Source organism: Nothobranchius furzeri, chromosome 9 (genome assembly GCF_043380555.1).
Source record: "Nothobranchius furzeri strain GRZ-AD chromosome 9, NfurGRZ-RIMD1, whole genome shotgun sequence".
Taxonomy (NCBI): Eukaryota; Metazoa; Chordata; class Actinopteri; order Cyprinodontiformes; family Nothobranchiidae; genus Nothobranchius; species Nothobranchius furzeri.
The window spans coordinates 8,353,016-8,375,183 of record NC_091749.1 but is presented as its reverse complement, the minus strand read 5'-3'; the positions used below and the strand labels follow the sequence as shown (position 1 = coordinate 8,375,183).

The following is a 22,168-nucleotide window of genomic DNA, read 5'->3' as shown; positions in this document are numbered from 1 at the left end:
ATGTTGGTGGAGCTGGGTTCCGACTATCGGCTTGTGGAGCTCTCAGGAGACCGATGTTTTCCACCCGTTCTCGCCTCCCCACAGCTCTCTGTCTGATCGCGGCTTTTGTGTGCTGCGCGGGCTGATGGCTGGGTCTCCCGGCAGCTCGGCGCATCTCTGTCTAATTGTGGCTCCTGTCTGCTGCGCGGGCTGACGGCTTGTGGAGCTCTGGGATGGAAACCTTTTGACCCGGTTCTCCCCAGCAGCAGCTCTGCGCATCTCAGATCGCAGCGGCGCTTGTCTGCTGTGCGGCTGCTGACTTGTGGAGGTCTCGGAGACCTCTGTGTTCCACCCGATTTTACCCAGCGGTCAGCCCGGCGTATCTCTGACTCAGAAGCTCTGGTGTTATGCACAGTTAACTCCGGTTGTAGCTAGGTTGCTACCTCCATTAGCTTAGCTCCCACCTCCGCATTAGCTTTGGGTTAGCTTCAGGTTAGCTTGTAGCTAGTTCAACCGGGTGTCGTCAGTTTATCCCAGCCTTACAGCCCCACCCTCAGCTCCACCTCTCTTCCCTTTTATGGAATTGTCTGGGCTTGACGGAACCTGTGACACCGTCAAAATGGCGGTGGTGGCCATCTCCCATTTTAGTACAAAAACTTATTATTGGAGCCTATGGAAACCCATTGTCCATATATGTATGTCGATGACTCAGGATCAACGCAAAATTTCTTAATATACAAATAAATGGCTTAGGGCTCGCCAATATGTAAAGAATGGGTTGTTTACATCTTAATTATGAACCATAAAATGCGAGATTCCATATATATGAAATATCAATCTGATGGATCTTTGACAATTTTAACCAGAAGATCGGAACTTTTTATTTTAGGGATTAAGCAACACGTTGTATTAACTCCAAGGAAAGAGAGAGAGAGAGTCAGGTTTAAAATAGTTAATAAATTTATTTTTACACAATTTAAACAAGACTAACTTTAACACTCTGTGTACTGATGGAACTAAGATGGAGTGAGACGTGATGAATGATGATGGTGTGTGTGTGGAATGGTATTCAGAACCAGCGGATCCGGAGAAGCATTTAGTTCTGAGTGGGAGTGAATGTTTCACTCTAAACTATAGTAGGAGATTTATAACACAGCTTGTAACCCTATTGCTTCCCCTTTTCTGTTTAGCACAAAATGTCAAGAGGAGAGGTATCCTCCAAGAACCAAAGTGTTTCATACCACAACTCAGTTCAGTCCACCAGCTGCAAGGGATGCATCTCAGACATTTAAGCCAAGAAACCCTTGTCCAGTCTGCACAGATGAGTTGCATGGTGTTGCAGAGTGTCCAGCCTTTAAGGCAAAACCCATAGATGAAAGGAAAGCTATCATAAACCAGTATTTTCTTTGCTTTGGTTGTTTAAAGAAGGGACACACTACCAAAAACTGTAGAAGGAGACTTATATGTAGTATATGCAACAAATATCACCCAACATGTATGCACACGATGAGTAATAAGGAAGCAACACCAAGGTTGAACACAAAGGTATCTATGGAGCCAGTAAAAGAGGAGGTACATCGTGTTATGTCTCACACTCTGACACAGCGCTCCTCTGCTACCTCAAGCATTGTTCCAGTTTTTGTATCTGCAGCAACAGAACCGGAAAGGGAGATCCTCACTTACGCCTTACTTGACACTCAGAGTGATTCCAGTTTAATTTTGGGAGATTTAATATCTGAATTAAATGTTAATTCTCAACCAGAACAGCTCAAGCTTAGCACAATGACATCTATAGACACAATGGTGGCGAGTAAAACCACTGAGGGCCTACAGGTTTGTGGTTTTAATCTCTCAACACCAGTCAAACTACCAAAGGTCTACACAAGGGATTTCATTCCGGTGGATAAATCTCACATACCGACTAAGCACACGGCTCTTAAATGGCCACATCTTGAACAGGTGGCAAACAAGTTGCAACCACTGCAGGACTATGAAGTTGGGCTGTTGATAGGGTATGACTGTTCATCTGCTTTATTACCCTTAGAAGTAATCAGTGGGTCAGAAAATGAACCTTTTGCCCAAAGAACTGCACTTGGATGGAGCATAATAGGATCCACAATCCCTTCTATAGACAGACAGGGAAATCAGAGTATTGTCCATCGAGTGGCAGTTAAGGAAGTCCTAAACCCTCCATTTTCAGAGGTGTTGAAGGCCTTAGAAAAGGACTTCAAGGATAAAACCTATCATGATAAAAAGGTTTCTCAAGAAGATGTGAATTTTGTTCAGTTTCTCTCAGTTAACATCACTCAGAAGGACAGTGGACACTACCAGATGCCCCTGCCCTTTAAAGGTACAGGGCCACCTGCCCTCCCCAACAACGAAAGGTTAGCCGTCATTCGTTTGCAACATCTTAAGAAACGTTTAAAATCTAACGAACAGTACCGTGAGAGATACACTGCCTTCATGGATGCAGCCATCAGGAATGGTGTTGCAGAACCTGCTCCTCCTATTCAGGATGGTGAGACAGTGTGGTACATCCCACATCATGGTGTATATCATCCTAAGAAGCCTACCAAGCTTAGAGTAGTTTTTGACTGTTCAGCAAGATTTCAAGGCATGTCTCTTAATGATACCTTAATGACAGGTCTGGATTTGATAAATTCTCTGTTTGGAGTTCTCTGCCGCTTCAGAAAGGAAGATGTGGCAGTTACTTGTGACATTGAAGCCATGTTTCATCAGTTTTATGTACCACCAGATCTCAGAAACTACCTTAGGTTCTTATGGTGGGAGGGAGGCCAGTTAGAGACCGAGCCGAAAGAGTACCGAATGGCAGTTCACCTTTTTGGGGCTGGCTCATCACCAGGATGTGCAAACTTTGGCCTAAAATATCTGTCTCAGAAACACAAAGCCGAATACCCTTTGGCATCTGATTTTATCGAGAACCATTTTTATGTTGACGATGGTCTGATTAGCGTTAAATCTGTTTCAGAAGCAGCAGCATTGATCTCGGAAGCACAAGAATTATGTAAAAAGGGAGGCCTACATCTACATAAGTTTACCTCAAACCAACCTGAGGCTTTATGTAGTGTTGCCTCTTCAGAAAGGGCCGAATCATGTGACATCCTGAATCTCTGCTTGGATCCACTACCCGATGGTCATGCACTAGGAATTCGATGGTCAATAAACCATGATACCTTTAGTTTCAATGTTGATGTACAGGAGAAACCTGATTGTCGTTGTGGGATATTGTTGGTTGTTTCATCCCTTTATGACCCTCTCGGGGTCATAGCACCCTTTGTGTCGAAGGGCAAATGCATCCTTCAAAAACTGTGCCATAAAGGTATAGGATGGGATGAGCCACCTCCAATACACGTGTGCTCACGGTGGGAGCACTGGGTACAGGATTTGCATGTGATAAAAGACATAAGCTTACCTAGATGTTACCAGCCGTTGGGGTTTGGTAACATGCCCAGAGTTGAGCTTAATCATTTTTGTGATGCTAGTAGCATTGGGTATGGGGCAGTATCCTATCTGAGGTGCAAAAATGAACAAGATCAGGTCCATTGCTGTTTAGTGATGACTAAAGCGAGAGTTGCCCCTACCAAAATCACAAGCATACCCAGATTGGAACTAACTTTTGCAGTACTCTCCGCAAGATTAAGTGTGATGCTTCGGTCAGAGCTTCACATGACAATCAATGAAGAGTTCTTCTGGACTGACTCACAAGTTGTTCTAGCCTATATTAACAATGAAGCTCGTAGATTCCATACGTTTGTCACAAACCGTATCCAGTTTATCAGAGAAGCCACAAACCCAGAGCAGTGGCACTATGTGGATACCACAGAGAACCCAGCAAACTACGCCTCCAGGGGTCTCAGAGCAGCAGACATCCTGTCAACACATTTGCTTTTAGGTCCCCATTTTCTATGGCAGCCAGTCATAGAACTAAGACCAATACTACAAACTGGTACTTCTTTTTGAGAGTGATACCTGATTCCTTAAGGGTAATATGTTGGAATGTGTCATTTCTGATATCTTCGAAATCATATCTGAAAGTTATATGTGATCAGATATGATTTTGGTGGGAGTGTAGCTGCCAGCTGAGCAGCTGATGGCAATGACCCTTAATTGGCTCACAGAATTTATATAAGCCACACCCTTTCAGAGAAAACTGCTTGGGTTAATTTGTTTGTAGAGAAGACAACACTGTTTGAAGCAGGGGCGGATTTAGGACTGAAGAAGATCCGGGGCTTAACACACACACGCACGCGCGCGCGCACACATGTGACACGCACTAGTCAACATCATATATATATATCTTGTACCACATAATTTTTAATCTGAAGCTACATATTCAGCATATTCAGGGCAGAGTATTGTTCCTGTTAGTGTTTAGTGTGAGAAGATAGTAAATATTCCCTTTCTTTCTCCATCAACTTTACCTGATAAGCTAACTTTAGGCAAACCAGCAGCACAACAAATATTTTCAAATAAGACTCACAAACCTGAGTCAACACCAGTCTCATCAAAGCTGGGGTTCTGTCGTCGTACTTTTTGTCTAAAAAACGTCCTTATGTCCATCTTTACACATGTGTTTCAGCAAGGGCGTCAGTTTGTTTTCAGAATTGCTGGGGACAATAACCATACACTTGAGTGGGGTTTAAAAATTGCTGGGGACAATAAAGTTGGCTAGCACAGGGGTCGGCGGCTCTGGAGCCGCATGTGGCTATTCCATCCATCTGATGCGGCTCTCTCTGTGCTTGTAAAATAATGAATGGATATTTAAATAAAAAGCTTTATATTTTACTGCATTAATTTTACATCTGTATGCTAATTCTAAATGTAAAGATTGTCTGCGTAAACCTGAACAGGTCCAACCCGGTCTTACTGTGAGACCGGCTTGACGCGTCACGCTTGTGCGTAATCATATGCGCTTCCTGAGCTGGAGGATGTCAGATTCTGGGATTCTCCTCAGACAGGTTCCTGGATGCGTCGCCACATTGGAGACAGGAACAAGCACTATTCAGCCAAAGTTTCATAATCAGGTGTGGCAGTGTGTGTCCTGTCACAGTGTCCCGATAGATCATGCGCCCTGGCTACTTGGCCAAGGGGATGTCCCTTTGGCTGACTGACTAGAGCGTATGACTCTCACCCGGGAGTCTGGGGATCGAATCCCGCTCGGGCCCTCGTTTCTCCAACTTGCCACATATTGACGGATAAACTCAAGGATGTTGATTGTTTTGAAAGAATTACCCCGACGCACACTGATGCGCATGGATGAGCTGACATTTTAATCGTTACGCACATCGCGGAGGTAACTTGATTCCCATCAGAACATCAGAGCTTTATACTGGACACTGTGTTCAGCGCGGCTCGGAGTGCCCACGGTGGGCAGTGGGCTGAAGATCTGAGGGGTTTGCAGCGCAGTACAGAACCGCGGTGCGTGCGATAAGATTTCCTCCCACTGAAGCGTTCTGGAAAGCCGGTCTCTCTGAGGGATGTATCACTTGGAAAAATGTTCTTTTTATGAAATTATTAAACTTTGGCTGAACAACGCTTGTTCCCGTCTCTAATATGGACACGCATGACGCATCCAGTCTGAGGCAGAATAGCAGCGCAGAAAGCACCTGTAGAGACATTTGATCACGCACAAAGTTTATGTGGAGCAGAAGCGGTCGGGCCACGGCAGGTGAAACGTTCCTAGCCTACATGAAGGGAAACTGTTTAATTGTAACATTAATATGTTACTGGACACGCTGGTCTGGTTGGTTAGACCAGTGTTTGAAGTGGAAAACACACACACACACACACACACACACACACACACACACACACACACACACACACACCAATTAAAATAATGCTGATAGCGTGGACTAGAAGACAGGTGATGGTTTATGTATTTAAATGATGATCAGGCTGCTGTAAAATGTAATCTCCATCCACATCCAGACACAATTATCCTCTATTCTTTCTCTAGTTGCTCTGCTCTTGTCTGGGCTGACATAGCTGATGGAGCGAGCGGTGCGCCTAGTGGCTGTGGTGCACATTTTACGCATTTGGAGAGGTGGGCTGGATGCTTTGCTTTCACTGGAAGATGGTCCACTTAATGCACGGGTGTAGACTACATATTAATGACAAATGAATGAAAATTAAATTGGGAGTTTTTACTTCATATTTTATAAATAAAAATGACGGGGGAACACATTTATGACGTCTTTTTAAACGAAATTTTCTAGCGCGACCTGCCTGCTTCACTAAGTCACTGCTTATTAAGGTCCGTCCAAAATTACCGTGGCCCACCCAAAAATGAAAACCTGGCGCCGCGCCTGTTATTAACCTCTGCAAATTGTTGTTCTTCACTTTATCAAACCCAGACTTTGTACAGCTAATGTCAAGATGTAAAATTATGAATTCAGTCGAGCTCTTCTGTCCCTCCCTCTCCTGCTCTCCTGGAAACCCGACATCGGCTGTCAGAAGTGGAGGTGAAGAAGGAGATGAGGCAAACAGAGAGAGTGTGACGTAAAGAAACCAGACTGGTGTGGAGGTGAGCAAAACAGCTGGAAAAGTGTGGGTGTTGCATCCCCCACGGGTGCGACGTCCATGCGAGCGACCGGTACCGGCTGCTGTCACCTGGTTGTGAGCAGCGCTCTGCTGTGAGGGTAGGCCCCGCCCACAACACTGTGGCTCCCAGTGTTTTCTTTACTGTGGGAAACGGGTAATAATGGCTCTTTGATGGGAACAGGTTGCCGACCCCTGGATAAGATCTGAGCTGGTAAAACAAAAATCCTCATCAGCAGGCTTTTTTTTAAAGTGGGGGGGACACAGCTGCCAATCACAAATTTTGCCGGGGACATGTCCCCGGCGTCCCCGGTTAAAATGACGCCTATGTGTTTCAGACAGAGAGTGTAGAAGAAGCCAGCTGCTGAAGGGCTTCTTCTTCAGTGGTGGAGGCTCAGGCAGGCTGTATACAAACTACTGCCAGCTGCGCCCTCTCTGTTGGACTTTGGTACTGCATGTTACTTCCGCGATTTAGATCCGGGGCTTAACATGAAAGATCCGGGGCTTCAGCCCAAGTAGCCGGGCCTAACGCCGCCCCTGGTTTGAAGTATTGAAATTATGTCTTTAGCCTAAATTCACCTCAGCTGCACATTGCTGACTGCATCCCCACGTAAGTTTTGCTGTATTGACGCTTTTGTTTGGGTTATTAGTTTGACACTCTATAGTCATTGTTTGTTTTTCTTGTCCATCACCTAGTCAAATCTACAGATAAAGCAGCTCTGAGGAATTATTGTTTTGGTTAGCACCCTTGGCCAGCGGAGCAAGGTAAATGTGAGAATCTATTTCTGTTATGACATTGAAGTTGTGTTCACCTTTTATTTATGCTTTGTATATCTCCAAACAGTTTTCACGGTGCAACTCATGCAATAGACGCAGCAGATCATGCAGCAGGACATTCATGACGCTACACAAATTTTTAACCATTTTCTAAATTTTTTTTTATACTTTACATTTTTTGTTTTTGAGAAGCCCCTCGTGATATTTATCTTGAGATGCGCTATAGAAAAGATCTTTTCTTCTTCTTCTTCTTCTTCTTCTTCTTCTAAACAATGGCACCAGAGTGACCACAGATATAAATTTGATAGCTTACATCCAACAAACAGCCAAATTTATTTTATATAACCAGACATCACATCTTTCTGAGTCACTTAAAAAACTCTTAAACATACGAGTTCATGTTTCATCAGAGTTCATTCATTGTCTCATTTGATATCACTGTGAATCACCATTTATAATCATTTACCTTTCATCATCATTAACCCTCTGAAGTCAGGCGTTTCAGATTTACAGCGTCAAAACCTACCTACCTGGTTACTCCTGTAACGTATTTCTACAGTACATACTAGAATCAACACTGTTTGCTATCAGTTGTTAGATTCTGAGAATGATCAAGCATCCTTTCGTTCTTTTTTAAACACAGAAACAGTTTTGTTTACCTGTTTGTAGCTACGGTTTCGCCGACAGCTGCCGGCTTCTTCAGGCTGACGCTGATGGTGGCGCGTCACTTCCTTCTCCGTTTATCTGCGGGCAGCAGAGGACGTTGTCGCCCTCTACTGCCCGCTCTCCCCTCTCCGACGATGCAGTCCCATGCGTGGTCCAGCGTGTAAACTCCGTCGTCCCTGTTCATGGTCCCACATCCACGTCTCCTTATCTCTATTGCTTCCTTGATCCATCTTTTGTATTTTTGTTGTTCAGTGGTTATGATCCGTGTGCTGTCCCAGTCCATTATATGGTTTTCTCTTAAGCAATGTTCTGTTACGGCTGACTTTTTTATTGTACTTTCTGCTTCTTCTTTTGCTGCTCTGTGTGTTTACGATTTGCCTCTTTCTCGCACTCCGTTCTGTGTTCTATTGTCCGTGTGTTGAGTTGGCGTCCGGTTTCTCCTATGTATGTTTTATTGCATATTTTGCATGGGATTTCGTAGATGACTCCACATTTTTGTCCAGCTGATATTTTGTCTTTTGGGTGCACTACTCTGTTTCTAACTGTTGTGTATGGCTTTGTTGGTGTGTTTATGTTGTGTTTTTTCATTGTTGCTCTTATTTTTTCCGTTATGCCTCTGATGTATGGTAGGGTTATCACTGGTTTTGGTTCTTGTCTTTCTGGGTTTCTGGTTCTTTTTTTGGGTTGTTCTTTGCTTTCTGTTTTTGTTTGTTGTTTTCCTTTGTTTATTGCCCATGTCGGGTATCTGCAGGTCTTTAAAGCGTGTTGTATGTGTTTGTCCTCTTGTTTACGGTCTCTCTCTTCTGTTATTATGTTTGCTCGGTGATATAATGTTCTGATTACTGACATTTTGTGTATGGTGGGGTCTGGGACGTAATTTTGGGGGGGGACGGGTGGGACATGTCCCCCCCACTTTTTCAAAAGGCAGTTTTGGTCCCCTGCACTTTTTTCCGTCCAAAAACAATGTTACGCTCCATTAAATGGATTTGGTTGAGCACTAGGACCGAAACGGAAACCGGTTTCCTATTAGACCCGCCCAAAAGCTAATCTATTGGCTCTGCTGATACTTGCTAACGTATTATTGGCTGTTGCTGCTGTCACTCAAGTTGTAAACAGTCAGAACGTGCTCACGTTGTTTTGCTAGTTTGGAGCCGCTAGGGAACACCGGTACTGAGTCACATCGTCAACTAGACGCTGTGTAATATCAGAGCTCAGCTCAGCTTCCATTACATAACATTTGAATAAGTGCTCATTTGTGAGTTTTTGGTAGTTAGGCACAGCCAGGAGGCAGCATGTCAAGAAAACGAAAAGTGGATATAAGAGACTTCTTTCAAAGTCAAAACGTAAGTTGGAACATGTGACACCCCTGCATTAAGCTCAGACTCACCTCCTCCTTCACAAACATACTCAAAACTAACTTTTACAAACTCATCTCCTCCACATAACTGACTCCTCAGACACAATTTATTCGTATTATTATAATTATTTTTTTATTATTATTACTAGTAGTAGTAGAAGTGTAACTTCAAAACTTTTATCATTTAACTTTATTATAAACGTATCTATTGCAATGTATATGTTCACATTAAAAAGCTCTGAAAAATGAACAGTATCATCATCGTCAACAGATTTTTTTAAGCTTAATGTCAAAGATGTACACTTTTCATTAGATTTATCTTATTTTTTCCATTTATTTTTTGTGTGTTGAAATGCAACAACTGTTTAAACACTTTTAAGGGAAAAAACATTTAATATGTTTTTATACACTCAAATGTTAGGGTGATGATCATGTGTAAAACATTAGTTCAGCATGTCCTCTAACACAGCAAATGAACAAACGGCCAGATCTCAGGAGGGACCGTTTATGTATAAATAATTTTTATACTTTTGACTAGGCCTGGGAAAGTAACACATTTTGCTGGACGATATTTTGTCCAACAAATTGTTGATGATAAACGATATTGTCAACATTATCTAGACCAAAATAACCACTAATATAATGTTAATATATCATAATAATGCAAGTACACCCTTTAAAATGCAACAAAGAAACCTTCATTTAACATTGAAATGTCCAGAACTAGAACTACTAAATGAATAAAAATAACAAACAAAAATTCAATAAAAAAGGAATCTCACTCCCTGTTAGAAAATGTTGCACCAAAAACAATAAAAAAAGACCCAAAACAATAAATACAATGGCCTATCCATTGTCAACAGCCAAAACTGCACTTCAATAATGATAATAAATAAAAATAATAATAGAGTTGTACATTTTTTAACTTTGATATATATATATATATATATATATATATATATATATATATATATATATATTGAGGATGGAAAAATTATTGAGATGGGCACGTGACGTGTCAAGGTGTCTTTACATAACACCCCCCACCCCAAATCCGCACAAGCCTGCTGTGTCCCCCCCACTTCTGAAATCAAAATTTCGTCCCTGGGTGGGATGTTCTGATGTCCATAATAAATATTGGTCTGTGTGTGTTGGTTTCCTGTATGTGTTTATGTTTAGGGTCCCGTCGGTCTGCCTGGTGATTTTCATGTCCATAAATGCTATGCTGCCTTCTGTTTCTAACTCATAAGTGAATTTTATGTTGCCCGTGTCGTCAATATTGTTTAAGTGTTGTGTTAGTGTTTCTGTTTGACCTTTTGGTATGATTTCCAGTATGTCGTCTACGTAGCGTTTCCATAGTTTTATTTTGCAGTTTGGGGGGGCGGTGGCTATGGCTTTTTGTTCCAGGTCTTCCATGAAAAACTCGCACAGGGTGGCTGATAACGGGTTACCCATGGCGAAGCCTTCCAGTTGTTTGTATATTGTGTTGTCGTATGTGAAGTAAGTGGAGTTAGCTACCAGTCCTATCAGTTGTGCTATGTCATCTGCTGTGAGGTTTGTCCTTTTATGTAAAGTTTTGTCTTGTCTGATTCTGTTAACTACTATGTCTATGGTTTTTTGGGTTGGTGTTTTTGTGAACAGAGATGTGACGTCATGTGAGATGAGTATGTTGTTGTCTTCTATTGTAATTTCCTTTAGTTCTTTTGCCAATTCTATACTATTTTTGCAGTGTTGGTCTGTATTTCCTAATAACGGGCTGATGATTCTGCTGATATCTTTTGCCATGTTGTATGTTGGTGTACCTATGCTGTCAACTATTGGTCTAAGTGGGGTGTTTTGTTTATGTATTTTTGGTGTTCCATATATTCTTGGTGTTATGTTTGCTGTGGGAATCCAGTGTTTGTACATTTTTTCTGTTATTTTGCCTTTTTCGTGCAGTGGCTTCAGTAATTTTTTCATGTTTTTCTTAATGTTTTCTGTTGGATCTTTTTTAAGTATTTCATATGTATTTTTGTCTTCTAGCATCTGTTTCATCTGTTGTTTATATTTTTCTCTGTCCATAACTACTGTTGTTCTTCCTTTATCTGCCGGTAGAATAATTATCTGTTCATTTTTGGATAAAGCTGTCATGGCTGATTGTTCTTCTTTTGTAATATTGCTGTGTTGAATTTGGCTGTTTTTTAATATCCCAACTACGTTATTTCTGAGTTCTGCTTTCTTTCCCTCATCTGTGATCTGTTGACATGCTAGTTCTGTTGCTACAATAAATTCATCATATGGTATTTCTTTTGGTGTGACTGCAAAGTTTAAACCTTTCTTTAATATGCTCTCTTCTGCTTCTGTTAGTTTGTATTGTGAAATATTACATACCCATGAGTTTGGTGTGGAGTTGCCTTGTATTTCTCCCCTCTTTTTCTTGTTTATGAGTCTGTTTAACTTCTTTATGTGTCTTTCTTTCACTTTTATGAACTCTTGTTCCTGTTTTTCCATCATGTGTCCTTTAATGAGTTCCTCCATTTGTTTATCAAGTTTGTAATTCCTTTTCAAGTCCAGGTGTCCTCTTTCCAGTTCGTCCTCCACACGCCTCTGTTTGGTTATGACGTTCCTTATCCTCTCCTTGAGCAGTGCTCTCTGTGCTCTTTCTATTATATTTTGTGCTGTCTGGGTCCGGATCGATGTTTTCAGCTGTAGGCTTGTGGGTGTGATGTTTTCGTCCCGGCATCTTAAACAGAAGCGAAGGTGGTTTCTTAGACGTGCGCGTTTCTGGTGTAATCGTTCCAAACGGCGGAAGTCCTTCGTTCCTTGTTGTCCGTATTTCTCTTTGAACATCTTAGGTGTGTTCTTGCTGTGTCTTTGTAAATCCATGCTTTCGTTCTTTTTTAAACACAGAAACAGTTTTGTTTACCTGTTTGTAGCTACGGTTTCGCCGACAGCTGCCGGCTTCTTCAGGCTGACGCTGATGGTGGCGCGTCACTTCCTTCTCCGTTTATCTGCGGGCAGTAGAGGGCGACAGCGTCCTCTGCTGCCCGCAGATAAACGGAGAAGGAAGTGACGCGCCACCATCAGCGTCAGCCTGAAGAAGCCGGCAGCTGTCGGCGAAACCGTAGCTACAAACAGGTAAACAAAACTGTTTCTGTGTTTAAAAAAGAACGAAAGCATGGATTTACAAAGACACAGCAAGAACACACCTAAAATGATCAAGCACGTTAGCATATGAGCTTATATCATGTATAAATATCCAGGATATTTATATAATCGATAGAAGTTCATACACCAACCTACTTGGTCTATTTTTAATCCAAAGTTTAACGTTTAATTTAAGATAATTAAATTTAATAGCAAAAGTTTATTTATTTAATCAGAAGTTAGGAATCTTTGCTTTTTCAATAACCAGAAATACTTATACCATTCTGTGTTTCATTTCAAAGATTAGGCAACGTTTAAAAAATGAAGAATTTATTACTAACAATTTTAAACTTGGCAATTTGAAACGACAATTTAAATGACAATTAAAAATGACAATTCATGGATGACAATTTACCAGCTTAGATATTAAAACTTGTTTTAAAGGCAAACCTGTGACTGAATGAAAGCTAAATTGAAAATGAGAGCTTGGTTGCGTGAATGAATTCCCAGAAGGTTTCTTTCAGAGAGAGAAGCGCATTCTGGGTTGGAAATGATGGTTTTGCAGCTAACTGTTGTTAGAGAAACAGCATCAAACACAATCTGTGTGCTACCTCACCAAGCAAGACGACCCTCTGTGTGGATCTGAAGATCAAGGAGGATGTTGTCAACCTCAGGGTACTCGGTCGGGTATAGAAGACGCGAGTGAAACCAATCCTCTGGTCCAGAGATGTCGCAGGGTACACAGTGTCGAGTGTTTGGCTTAACTCTGAAGGAGTTTTGCGTCTTACTTAACTCAAAATCATTAACTCTGAAGGAGTCTTGCATCAGCTGGTTATCGTGCATTTATTCGAAGCTATTCTATCAGCGTGACAGAACAGCAGGTGGAGGTTGGGGCGGCCGTTCCCTTATCCTCCGGATGGTGGTTGGTTCACGAACTGAAGTTCTGCTGCTGGAATGTTTGTTTTAACAAATCCCTCAGAACACGCCCTCTCTCAGCAAGAAAGCTTTGGTCATGAGTCAGAGACATGTGATGGCAGTTACTTTTACCTTGGATAAGTTCTGAATGAGGCTGGTTACATGCGCGATGACCTTCTGGTTTGCTGAACACACATAACCAATTATCATCCATAATCATAATTATACCCAAAGCATAATAATTCATTTCAGTGATTAAAATACATTTACTGAACCAAGTCATTATTTATGATGATTATAATAACAGTAATAAATTCAAAGAGTTTATTAAAATTATTATTTAAATTATTATTCTGAAACTTGAAGTATCCTTCTTCTGGGACGGAACAGCAGCAGATAAGGATAATTTTCAGCAGACATCATGGCTCCTCGCTTGTTTAATCTGTGGGGCAAAGTCACAGTCAACCCAGCTGGGAAAATGTGACCTTTGTCACAAATTAGAGGACCTTCGTGATGCTACACTCCACATACATATTTTATGAGCATTTTTCAACTCTGGTCTCAGCGGTCCCGCCTCCAGCCAAGTCAGCGCCTTCACTCCAGTCAACTCCTCTTCCAGCCAGCGCCTTCAACGCCTCCACTCCAGCCTTCTCCATTCCAGTCAACTCCCCCACTCCAGTCAGCACCATCAGCGCCTCGACTCCAGCCATCTCCTCCACTCCAGTCAACTCCTCCAATCCAGTCAGCTCCTTCAACGCCTCGACTCCAGTCAACTCCTCCATTCCAGCCATCTCCTCCACTCCAGCCATCTCCTCCACTCCAGCCATCTCCTCCACTCCAGCCAATTCCTCCACTTCAGTCAACTCCTCCAATCCAGTCAGCACCTTCAACGCCTCCACTCCAGTCTACTCCCCCACTCCAGCCAACTCCTCCACTCCAGTCAACTCCTCCACTCCAGCCAATTCCTCCACTTCAGTCAACTCCTCCAATCCAGTCAGCACCTTCAACGCCTCCACTCCAGTCTACTCCCCCACTCCAGCCAACTCCTCCACTCCAGTCAACTCCTCCAATCCAGTCATCACCTTCACTCCAGTCAGCTCCACTCAAGTCAGCGCCAGGGCCAGCGCCTCCACTCCAGCCAACTCCTCTGTTTCAGTCAACTGGAGGGGCAGCAGTAGCTCAACAGGTTGAACGAGTTGTCCAGTAATCGGAAGGTTGCAGGTTCGATCCTGGCTCCGAACACTTAACCCACCTTGCCTGCTGGTGGTGGTCAGAGGGACCACTTTCGCAACGTGTCCTGTCTCCCCATTCTGTTTCAGTGTCCTGTGTGCTCTTCATTAAAACCCCTTTTTTATGATCATTCTTGCCTGCCTGCCTTGTTTCTCCCACAACTTGGATCCTCAACCTCAACTCTCCCGTGCATGTGACAGGACGGGTGCAGAAAAAAGGTGAGGGGACTTCACTACTAATCCTTACTTGACATAAAGATCAAAGCCCTAATTAAACAAAGGGGTCATCATAGGGTTCATCAAAGGTCATCAATCATATGGGCATGAATCACTTTTTGACATATAGATCAAAGGGGTCATCAAAGGTCATTAATTAATCAATGAAGCTGTAAAATTTTGATGAATGGCGGTGAAATAGACTCTCTCTCTCTCTCTCTCTCTCCCTCTCTCTCTCTCTCTCTCTCAGCCTCAGTAGACATGATAGACTCCAAATAACACATGAATTATCGTTCTCACACCAAACTGCACTTAAATGATCTTTGTCCTCCTAAGAACAGCTAATGTTTATTTTTTTTTGACTTTTAAAATAGCACCCCTAGATTCTTCCAACAAATTATATCTCCATAATGCAACATCAGATCCACACTAAATGTTGTGTGCTGTGTTGTGGATCACTGTTAGACCCTTCCACTGTTCTATCAGGTGACCCTTCTAGGAGAGGGAGTGATCGATAGTTTATCCTGGCAAGGGTGAAGTGGTGCAGTCCTACAGTCCTAAAAAGATGGATAAAAAGCACCTGGGGCCCATCTGCCCCATTAACAATGTGAGAGAGTCATCACATCGGTTTGGTAACTTTACAATACCCCCCCCCCAAATTAGAAAGCGATCCCTCTCAAAATAGAAAGCGACTATAGCAGCTGTTTAAAAGCTTGGATTTTCACATAGTGGGGGCTAAGCAGAGCACTGATGACTAAAGACATGAAGAGGGTTTGAGATGCTGATGCTGCGGCTGTTCACATTGGCCTATGACACATGGCCTCTATCTTTTGCCAGATGTCAGGTCCCTTTCAAAATTTCTTTAGGAATTTTCTAGTGAATGTTTTATTAGGCTCAAGATTGCTGGTGTTGTTTACTTTTGAAAATGTGTTGCAATTTTCTCTTTGTTATTGTTACAATCTGATTGTGTTTGCTAGGTGACAGATATTACTAATGTGAAGAACATCACCCGGTTACCTCGGGATACCAAGCGACAGGCAGTGGCCATGGTGTTCACAGATGGCACCTCACGAACCTTCAGTTGTGACTCAGGTAAGGCCGGAAACACAGACCCATGCAGCCTTAGTAGGTAGACCAGGTGTGGGCAACATTTTCCCATCAAACAGCCATTATTACCCTTTCCCACAAACTGGGAGCAACAGTAGCCTCTAATATTTTCGTGAGCCGCGTCAATTCTGGCAGGAAATCAAACTAAATCAGAGGAGGCAGACCGGTGAATTTAACAAAATAAAGACATTTTGCTAAATAAAAGACTGTGTTTGATAATTGTGATAATTTTTGTGTATCTAAACCAGACTAGAGAGATGAAAATAAACAAAGATACACACATACACACACACTCCTGCGGAGAAACCAAGCCCCCACAATGCGGGACAGAAATTGAGGCCAATGCGGAAGTGAAATAAATTGCAGTTCCACCCTCATCCACTAGGGGCTGGTGTCAGAAGCGAGCAAATCCCCATAGACTCACATGTTAAAAATACCAATACCAATTTCACAGCAGTAATAAGGGGGGTGAATTTTTTTCTCACTCTTCTGTTTAAGTGTATTAAAAGCCTAAAATTCCGTATAATTAATGAGCATCAGACCCACGTGACCGCAGAGCTAGCTCCGGGGAAAGGCCTCAGTCTGAGCATCGGCGTCGCCTGAAAACTTCCATCATTTTCAGTCTCTCAACTTGGACCATTAGTTGTGCCGTTTGTGTATTCTTTTTTGGATATTATTTGTGCATTTGTTGGACAAAATGACTTGACGTGGGATTAATTGCACTAATAGAGCGTCCAAGAGCCTCCACTTCATTTTTTTCGGTAAGTAAAATTATATTTATGTATTTTAGGTCACTGCTGAGCTGAGCTTAGATTTTAACATGTACTGTTTAACCATGAAATTTAAATGTAATAGGGTAAAACCCAGTGCATTTAACATAATGCTGCACTTTAGAAAATGGGTTGAAATATAACATGTTGGTGGAGCTGGGTTCCGACTATCGGCTTGTGGAGCTCTCGGGAGACCTCTGTTTTCCACCCGTTCTCCCCTCCCCGCAGCTCGGCGCATCTCTGTCTGATCGCGACTCCTGTCTGCTGCGCAGGCTGCCGGCTTGTGGAGCTCTGGGATGGAAACCTTTCCACCCGGTTCTCCCCAGCGGCAGCTCTGCGCATCTCAGATTGCAGCGGCGCTTGTCTGCTGTGTGGCTGCCGGCTTGGGGAGGTCTCGGAGACCTCTGTGTTCCACCCGTTTTTGTCCCAGCGGTCAGCCCGGCGCATCGCATCTCTGTCTGATCGCGACTCCTGTCTGCTGTGCAGGCTGCCGGCTTGTGGAGCTCTGGGATGGAAACCTTTCCACACGGTTTTACCCAGCGGTCAGCCCGGCGTATCTCTGACTCAGAAGCTCTGGTGTTGTGCACAGTTAACTCCAGTTGTAGAGAGGTTGCTACCTCCGTTAGCTTAGCTCCCACTTCTGTGTTAGCTTTGGGTTAGCTTCAGGTTAGCTTGTAGCTAGTTCGACCGGGTGTCGTCAGTTGATCCCAGCCTTACAGCCCCACCCTCAGCTCCTCCTCTCTTCCCTTTTATGGAATTGTCTGGCCACCTCCCATTTTTCTTCAACAATGTGTTATTGGAGTCTATTGAAACCCATTGTCCAATATTTATATGTCGATGGGAGAAACACAGCGTTTCCGTAAGTTTAAATGCCACAGACTCTAGGTTATTTTCTTAACCATTTAGAAAGATATCAACAAGCAGGGCAAACTGGTCTCACACACACACACACACACACACACACACACACACACACACACACACACACACACACACACAGCAAAGGTTTGGGAAACAGTAGGCGTGAGAAGAAGTGCTTGTCAAAAATTCTCGCCTTCTGTGAACAGAGGAGGAGCGGGCAGTGCGTGAATTTCGTGAGCGATCCGCTTTGCGGTGCTACGCAGCTGGTGTGTTCCGGGCGTAAGACAGTAGAGAGCTGCTTTAACCATCACAACAGGTGATAGCAACCAATACCGGTCACTCGTGTACGCCAAAGTTATCTTTCAGCAGAAAATAATTAATAAAACAATTTGTATAAAATTGATCCAGAAGTTGAAGCCCGTCTGTGTCTGAAATATTTAGTGATATTAATAGGTGAGGTGTCGCTTTTTGACGCGTCACACCTGTCTCCTTTTAAACATGTTTAAACTGTTCAGAATACAAATCCAGGCTCTGTCTCGTTGGATTGTTGTAATTAAACTGGTACTGAATGACATTTACATTAAACCATGTTGAAAAGGTGAGAAAGGAATCCGATCAATTCGTTTGCAGTGATGGAGATAACGGTGCAGTGTGCATGGCTCTGGCGTTAAACAAGTTTAATATTTCTTTTTGCGACAATCTTCACAAGAAGGCAAAACTGTTAAATAACAGGGTTCACACTGACCGGATGTTTCCCATGTTTCACCGTTTATTTCCTCAGAGACAGAATAGAAAGAATTTCCCCGACGTTGACATTTTAATCGTTACGCACATCGCAGATGTAGCTGAATCAATCAAGAAAAGATTCCCATCTGAGCATCTGAGCTGGACACTTCTCAGCGCAGCTCGCTGTCAGCGCGTATGTGAGGTGCACAGCCAGTTGAAGATGTGTAGATCGGGGGCTTGGAGCGTGTCGCAGTACCAGAGCCATGCGGGAAGATTCCTCTCACTGAAGCGAGTGTTGTCGAAACCCGGTCTCTCAGAGAGACTTGTCACTTAGAAAATGTTACTGATTATGGAACTTTGGCTGAATAGCGCTTGTTCCTATCTCCAATGTGGCGATGCATCCACGAGCCTGTCTGAGAGAAAAGTCCAAAATCTCACATCCTCTTCAGCTCAGAAAGCTCCTGTGGAGACATCTGATTACGCACAAGCAGGTGACCTGTTAACCAGGTCCCACGTGAGACCGGGTTGGACCTGTTCAGGTTTACGGACAATCTTTACATTTAGAATTGGCATACAGATAAAACATGAATGCGATAAAATATAAACTATTCATTATTTTACAAGCACAGAGAGCCTTCAGATGGATGAAAAAGCCACATGCGGCTCCAGAGCCGCGGGTTGCCCACCCCTGAGCTAGACTGTAGAAGATGTTCACAGCATGATGGAAACAAGCAGCAGGACTGGAGTGAAACTCAGGCCAGGGCTGTTTTTCAGACCTGGAGGCAGAGGACTGGTTCAAAGTACTGTCAATCGAAGGCCTCGGGATACGTCTAAATGACATCAGTACGGGGGAGCCTGACCTCCTGGCAGCTGGGGTGCAGTGTGAACACACAGGTACTACACACACACTCACACACACACAGGCAGATACAGAACAAGCATGCAGCACCCACCAAAACCCGTTTCTGAATGGAAAATAAAAGTGAGAACCTGAATGAAAACATGTTGCTTTTAATACTGATGTCACACTACAGACTTACAGACACATTTACATTGTTATTGGTGCATTCATATGTCTTTAACTAGCAGAGCAGAGCACTGCCAGCTGTCACAACTACCTTTGTCTCTGCTACACACCTCACCTGTCCTTCTACTAAACACAAGCCTGCATGCAACTTATAGATTATTGCCACTAATAAGAGAATGCAGTGTATATGGCTGTAACTATTTAATCTCAGTTAACAGGATCATTTGTCGACACTACTTTTATTATCATTCAAATCTTTTTCAAACCTGTTTTCATGAACAGGCTGCGGTGGGCACAGCTTTGGGAAATAAATAGTTCAAGTATCACATCAAACAGCCATAAAGATTGTTTTTAGTCTGAAAACAAGTTGTTGAAATGATGCAACTAAATCCTCCTTCTCCAAACCAGCAGCCTCATGACATGTATAGGAAAGGTGGCTGGCAGCAGACCACAAATGTCTTGTTTCCTTCCCTTACATCAGATCTCTGTTTGGGTGACTGGTTAGCATGCGTGACTTTCACCCGGGAGTCTGGGGATAGAATCCTGATCCGACCAATTTTTATATCTGTCACAGATCTCTCTGAAGAACTCAGCATTGACGGCTTCAGCAACACTGTGCCACTCCGTGGATTTTCTCTTATTTGTTTGGCAAAAGCACTTCCTTTCATTTCTCCACCTCACCCACAAGTACCTCAAATTCTGCTTCTGTGAAATTGCGCTTCCTTGATCTGCCTTGATCTACGGTCGCCATGTCGTTGGCGGAGCGCTGCAACAGCCAGCTTATGTATATGCATGAGATCCACAAGGCACTTTGCATTGACCACTTATGGCAGTAAGTGGGCGTGGTGAGGGCGGGATGTGACTACAAAGCAGCTGAGAAACATTCTCGTTAGTCTCCGATTTATGAAGCGGAGATTGCGTGCAGCTGTGCGTACTCCATGTTTGATAGATCACAAACCTACTTGGCGTAAGTACATTTTTTGCTGAGCTTAAGTACGGTTTTAGTAAGGATTCTACGCTATGTTTGATAAATGAGACCCCTGGGCCTTCCAATGGACACAAATCTGTCCAAGGTGCTTTACTGCAAAAACACTGCTAACTCAGTCTTGATTGTTTTTTCTTTCCTCAGAGCGTTTCAATGTGTTTCTCCTTCCATGTCCCAACCTGGACATTTATGGGGAGTGTATGATGCAGATCACCCGAGAAAATATCTACCTGTGGGACATCCACAACCATCGCAACAAGCTGGTCACCTGGCCTCTCTGCTCGCTGAGGCGTTACGGACGCGATGCTACTCGCTTCACCTTTGAAGCTGGACGGTGAGGCTAAGAGTCCAAACTGGACCCCGATAATTACTCAGTTGCTATGAGTTTAAGTGTTATGGAGTTACAGTGCTCAGCATTAATAAGTACACCCCATTTAAAAAGTATGAATTTAACCAGCAGCTCAATGAACAAGGCTGGTTTTACTGGACACTTGTTTAGCTCCATAACATGAAATTATGGTTAATAATATAATTTAGATCACAAAATCTTCAGTTTCACTAAAATTGGCTAAACCAAAAACTACTACATGTAGGATTTTGTATGACCACTGTGATTTTCTTTCTTTTTCCCCCCCGTGTCCTGTCTGGCTGTGAAGCAAACAGGATTACGGACACGGAGACATAGGCGAAAAGAGAAAGGAAGAGACAAAAGGTGTGTGTGTGTGTGGGTGGGTGGGGGGATAAATCAATGATAAACAAGAGTCTGCTTCTAGACCTGCAGAAAAGGGACACACAAAAATACAACAGGAGCAAGCTATAACTGCATCAACCTGATGAAAAAATATAAAATGAACATTGTTTTATTTTAAGCCCCTGCCACCCTTGAGAGGCCCAGAGGATTGCCCTGGGGGGGCCACAACCAGCAGCCGGCAGAGTCTCGGGGGATATCAGCGGCAAGCCCACAGGCCCGCCCGCAGCCTCCCACCCCCCAGCCGGCCAAGCCTGGGAACCAGCAGTCCGGGACCCAGGGGTGACCACCCCCGCCAGGGACCCAGCTGAGCCCAGGGACCCAGTTCCTACCAGGCAGCCACCGGGATTAATCAGGCAGATGCTAAAATTTGTAAACCCCCTGACCCGGGAGCCACGAACATTCAGGCAGACCAAGGCACCGCACTCCACACCAGGTGTGGCAGGGGGAGGGGAGATGAAGATGTATAGCATCAAGTGAAGTCCCAGGAGAAGGGAGGAGTCAAAGGCCCCACCTGACATATACAGTCATACACAAACACAGTCACACACTCCCTCCCTCATGCTCACACATACACATGCAACCAAAGACTTACAAAAATGCACGCCGGACACCCACTCATGCTCCCCATACACACCCTATACACTCTGGTCCCGGTAACGCTGCACATGGGGTACAACCATTATCGGTTCCCAGAGTTTAACCCATTCTGCTGGGGTGATGATGAGCAGGCTCCCCCGCCCAACACTGAGCACAGCAACCCACCACCCCAGACCCCAACCGGACGGCCAGATCGCCCTCCTAGCCTCCAGCCCCAGGAAGCCAAGCGACAACAGAGGTGTGCTAAGACCCCTAGTCTCCCTCCACCTGCTCCAATATAGTGTTGTGTGTTCATGAGGTGTATTCCATGGCTGTGGTGAGCGGGCAGTGCGGGCATCGTCTGGCCTATGCCAACTGATGCCACCACACCACCCCACTTGCACCCACAGCCCTCTGTCTAAGTGCAGTTTAAAATTGGAAGTGGGCATCGACACTCAGGATGAGGCTGAAAAATCCCCCTGCCAAATGACGTTGAATGTGCTCACTCCCAAAGCCCTAAGTGTGTGTTTGCGTGGAAT

At 43.8% G+C, this 22,168-nt stretch overlaps 1 protein-coding gene across 1 annotated transcript in view; it reads left to right on the top strand.

The window, feature by feature from the left end:
- Positions 1-22,168, top strand: part of dok4 (docking protein 4) — a 217,355-nt gene that overhangs the window by 53,037 nt on the left and 142,150 nt on the right. The window contains exons 3-5 of the mRNA XM_054735282.2: positions 15,804-15,918; positions 19,065-19,184; positions 20,447-20,636. Coding sequence (XP_054591257.2) covers positions 15,804-15,918; positions 19,065-19,184; positions 20,447-20,636 — 425 coding nt within the window. The remainder of the gene's footprint in view (positions 1-15,803; positions 15,919-19,064; positions 19,185-20,446; positions 20,637-22,168) is intronic.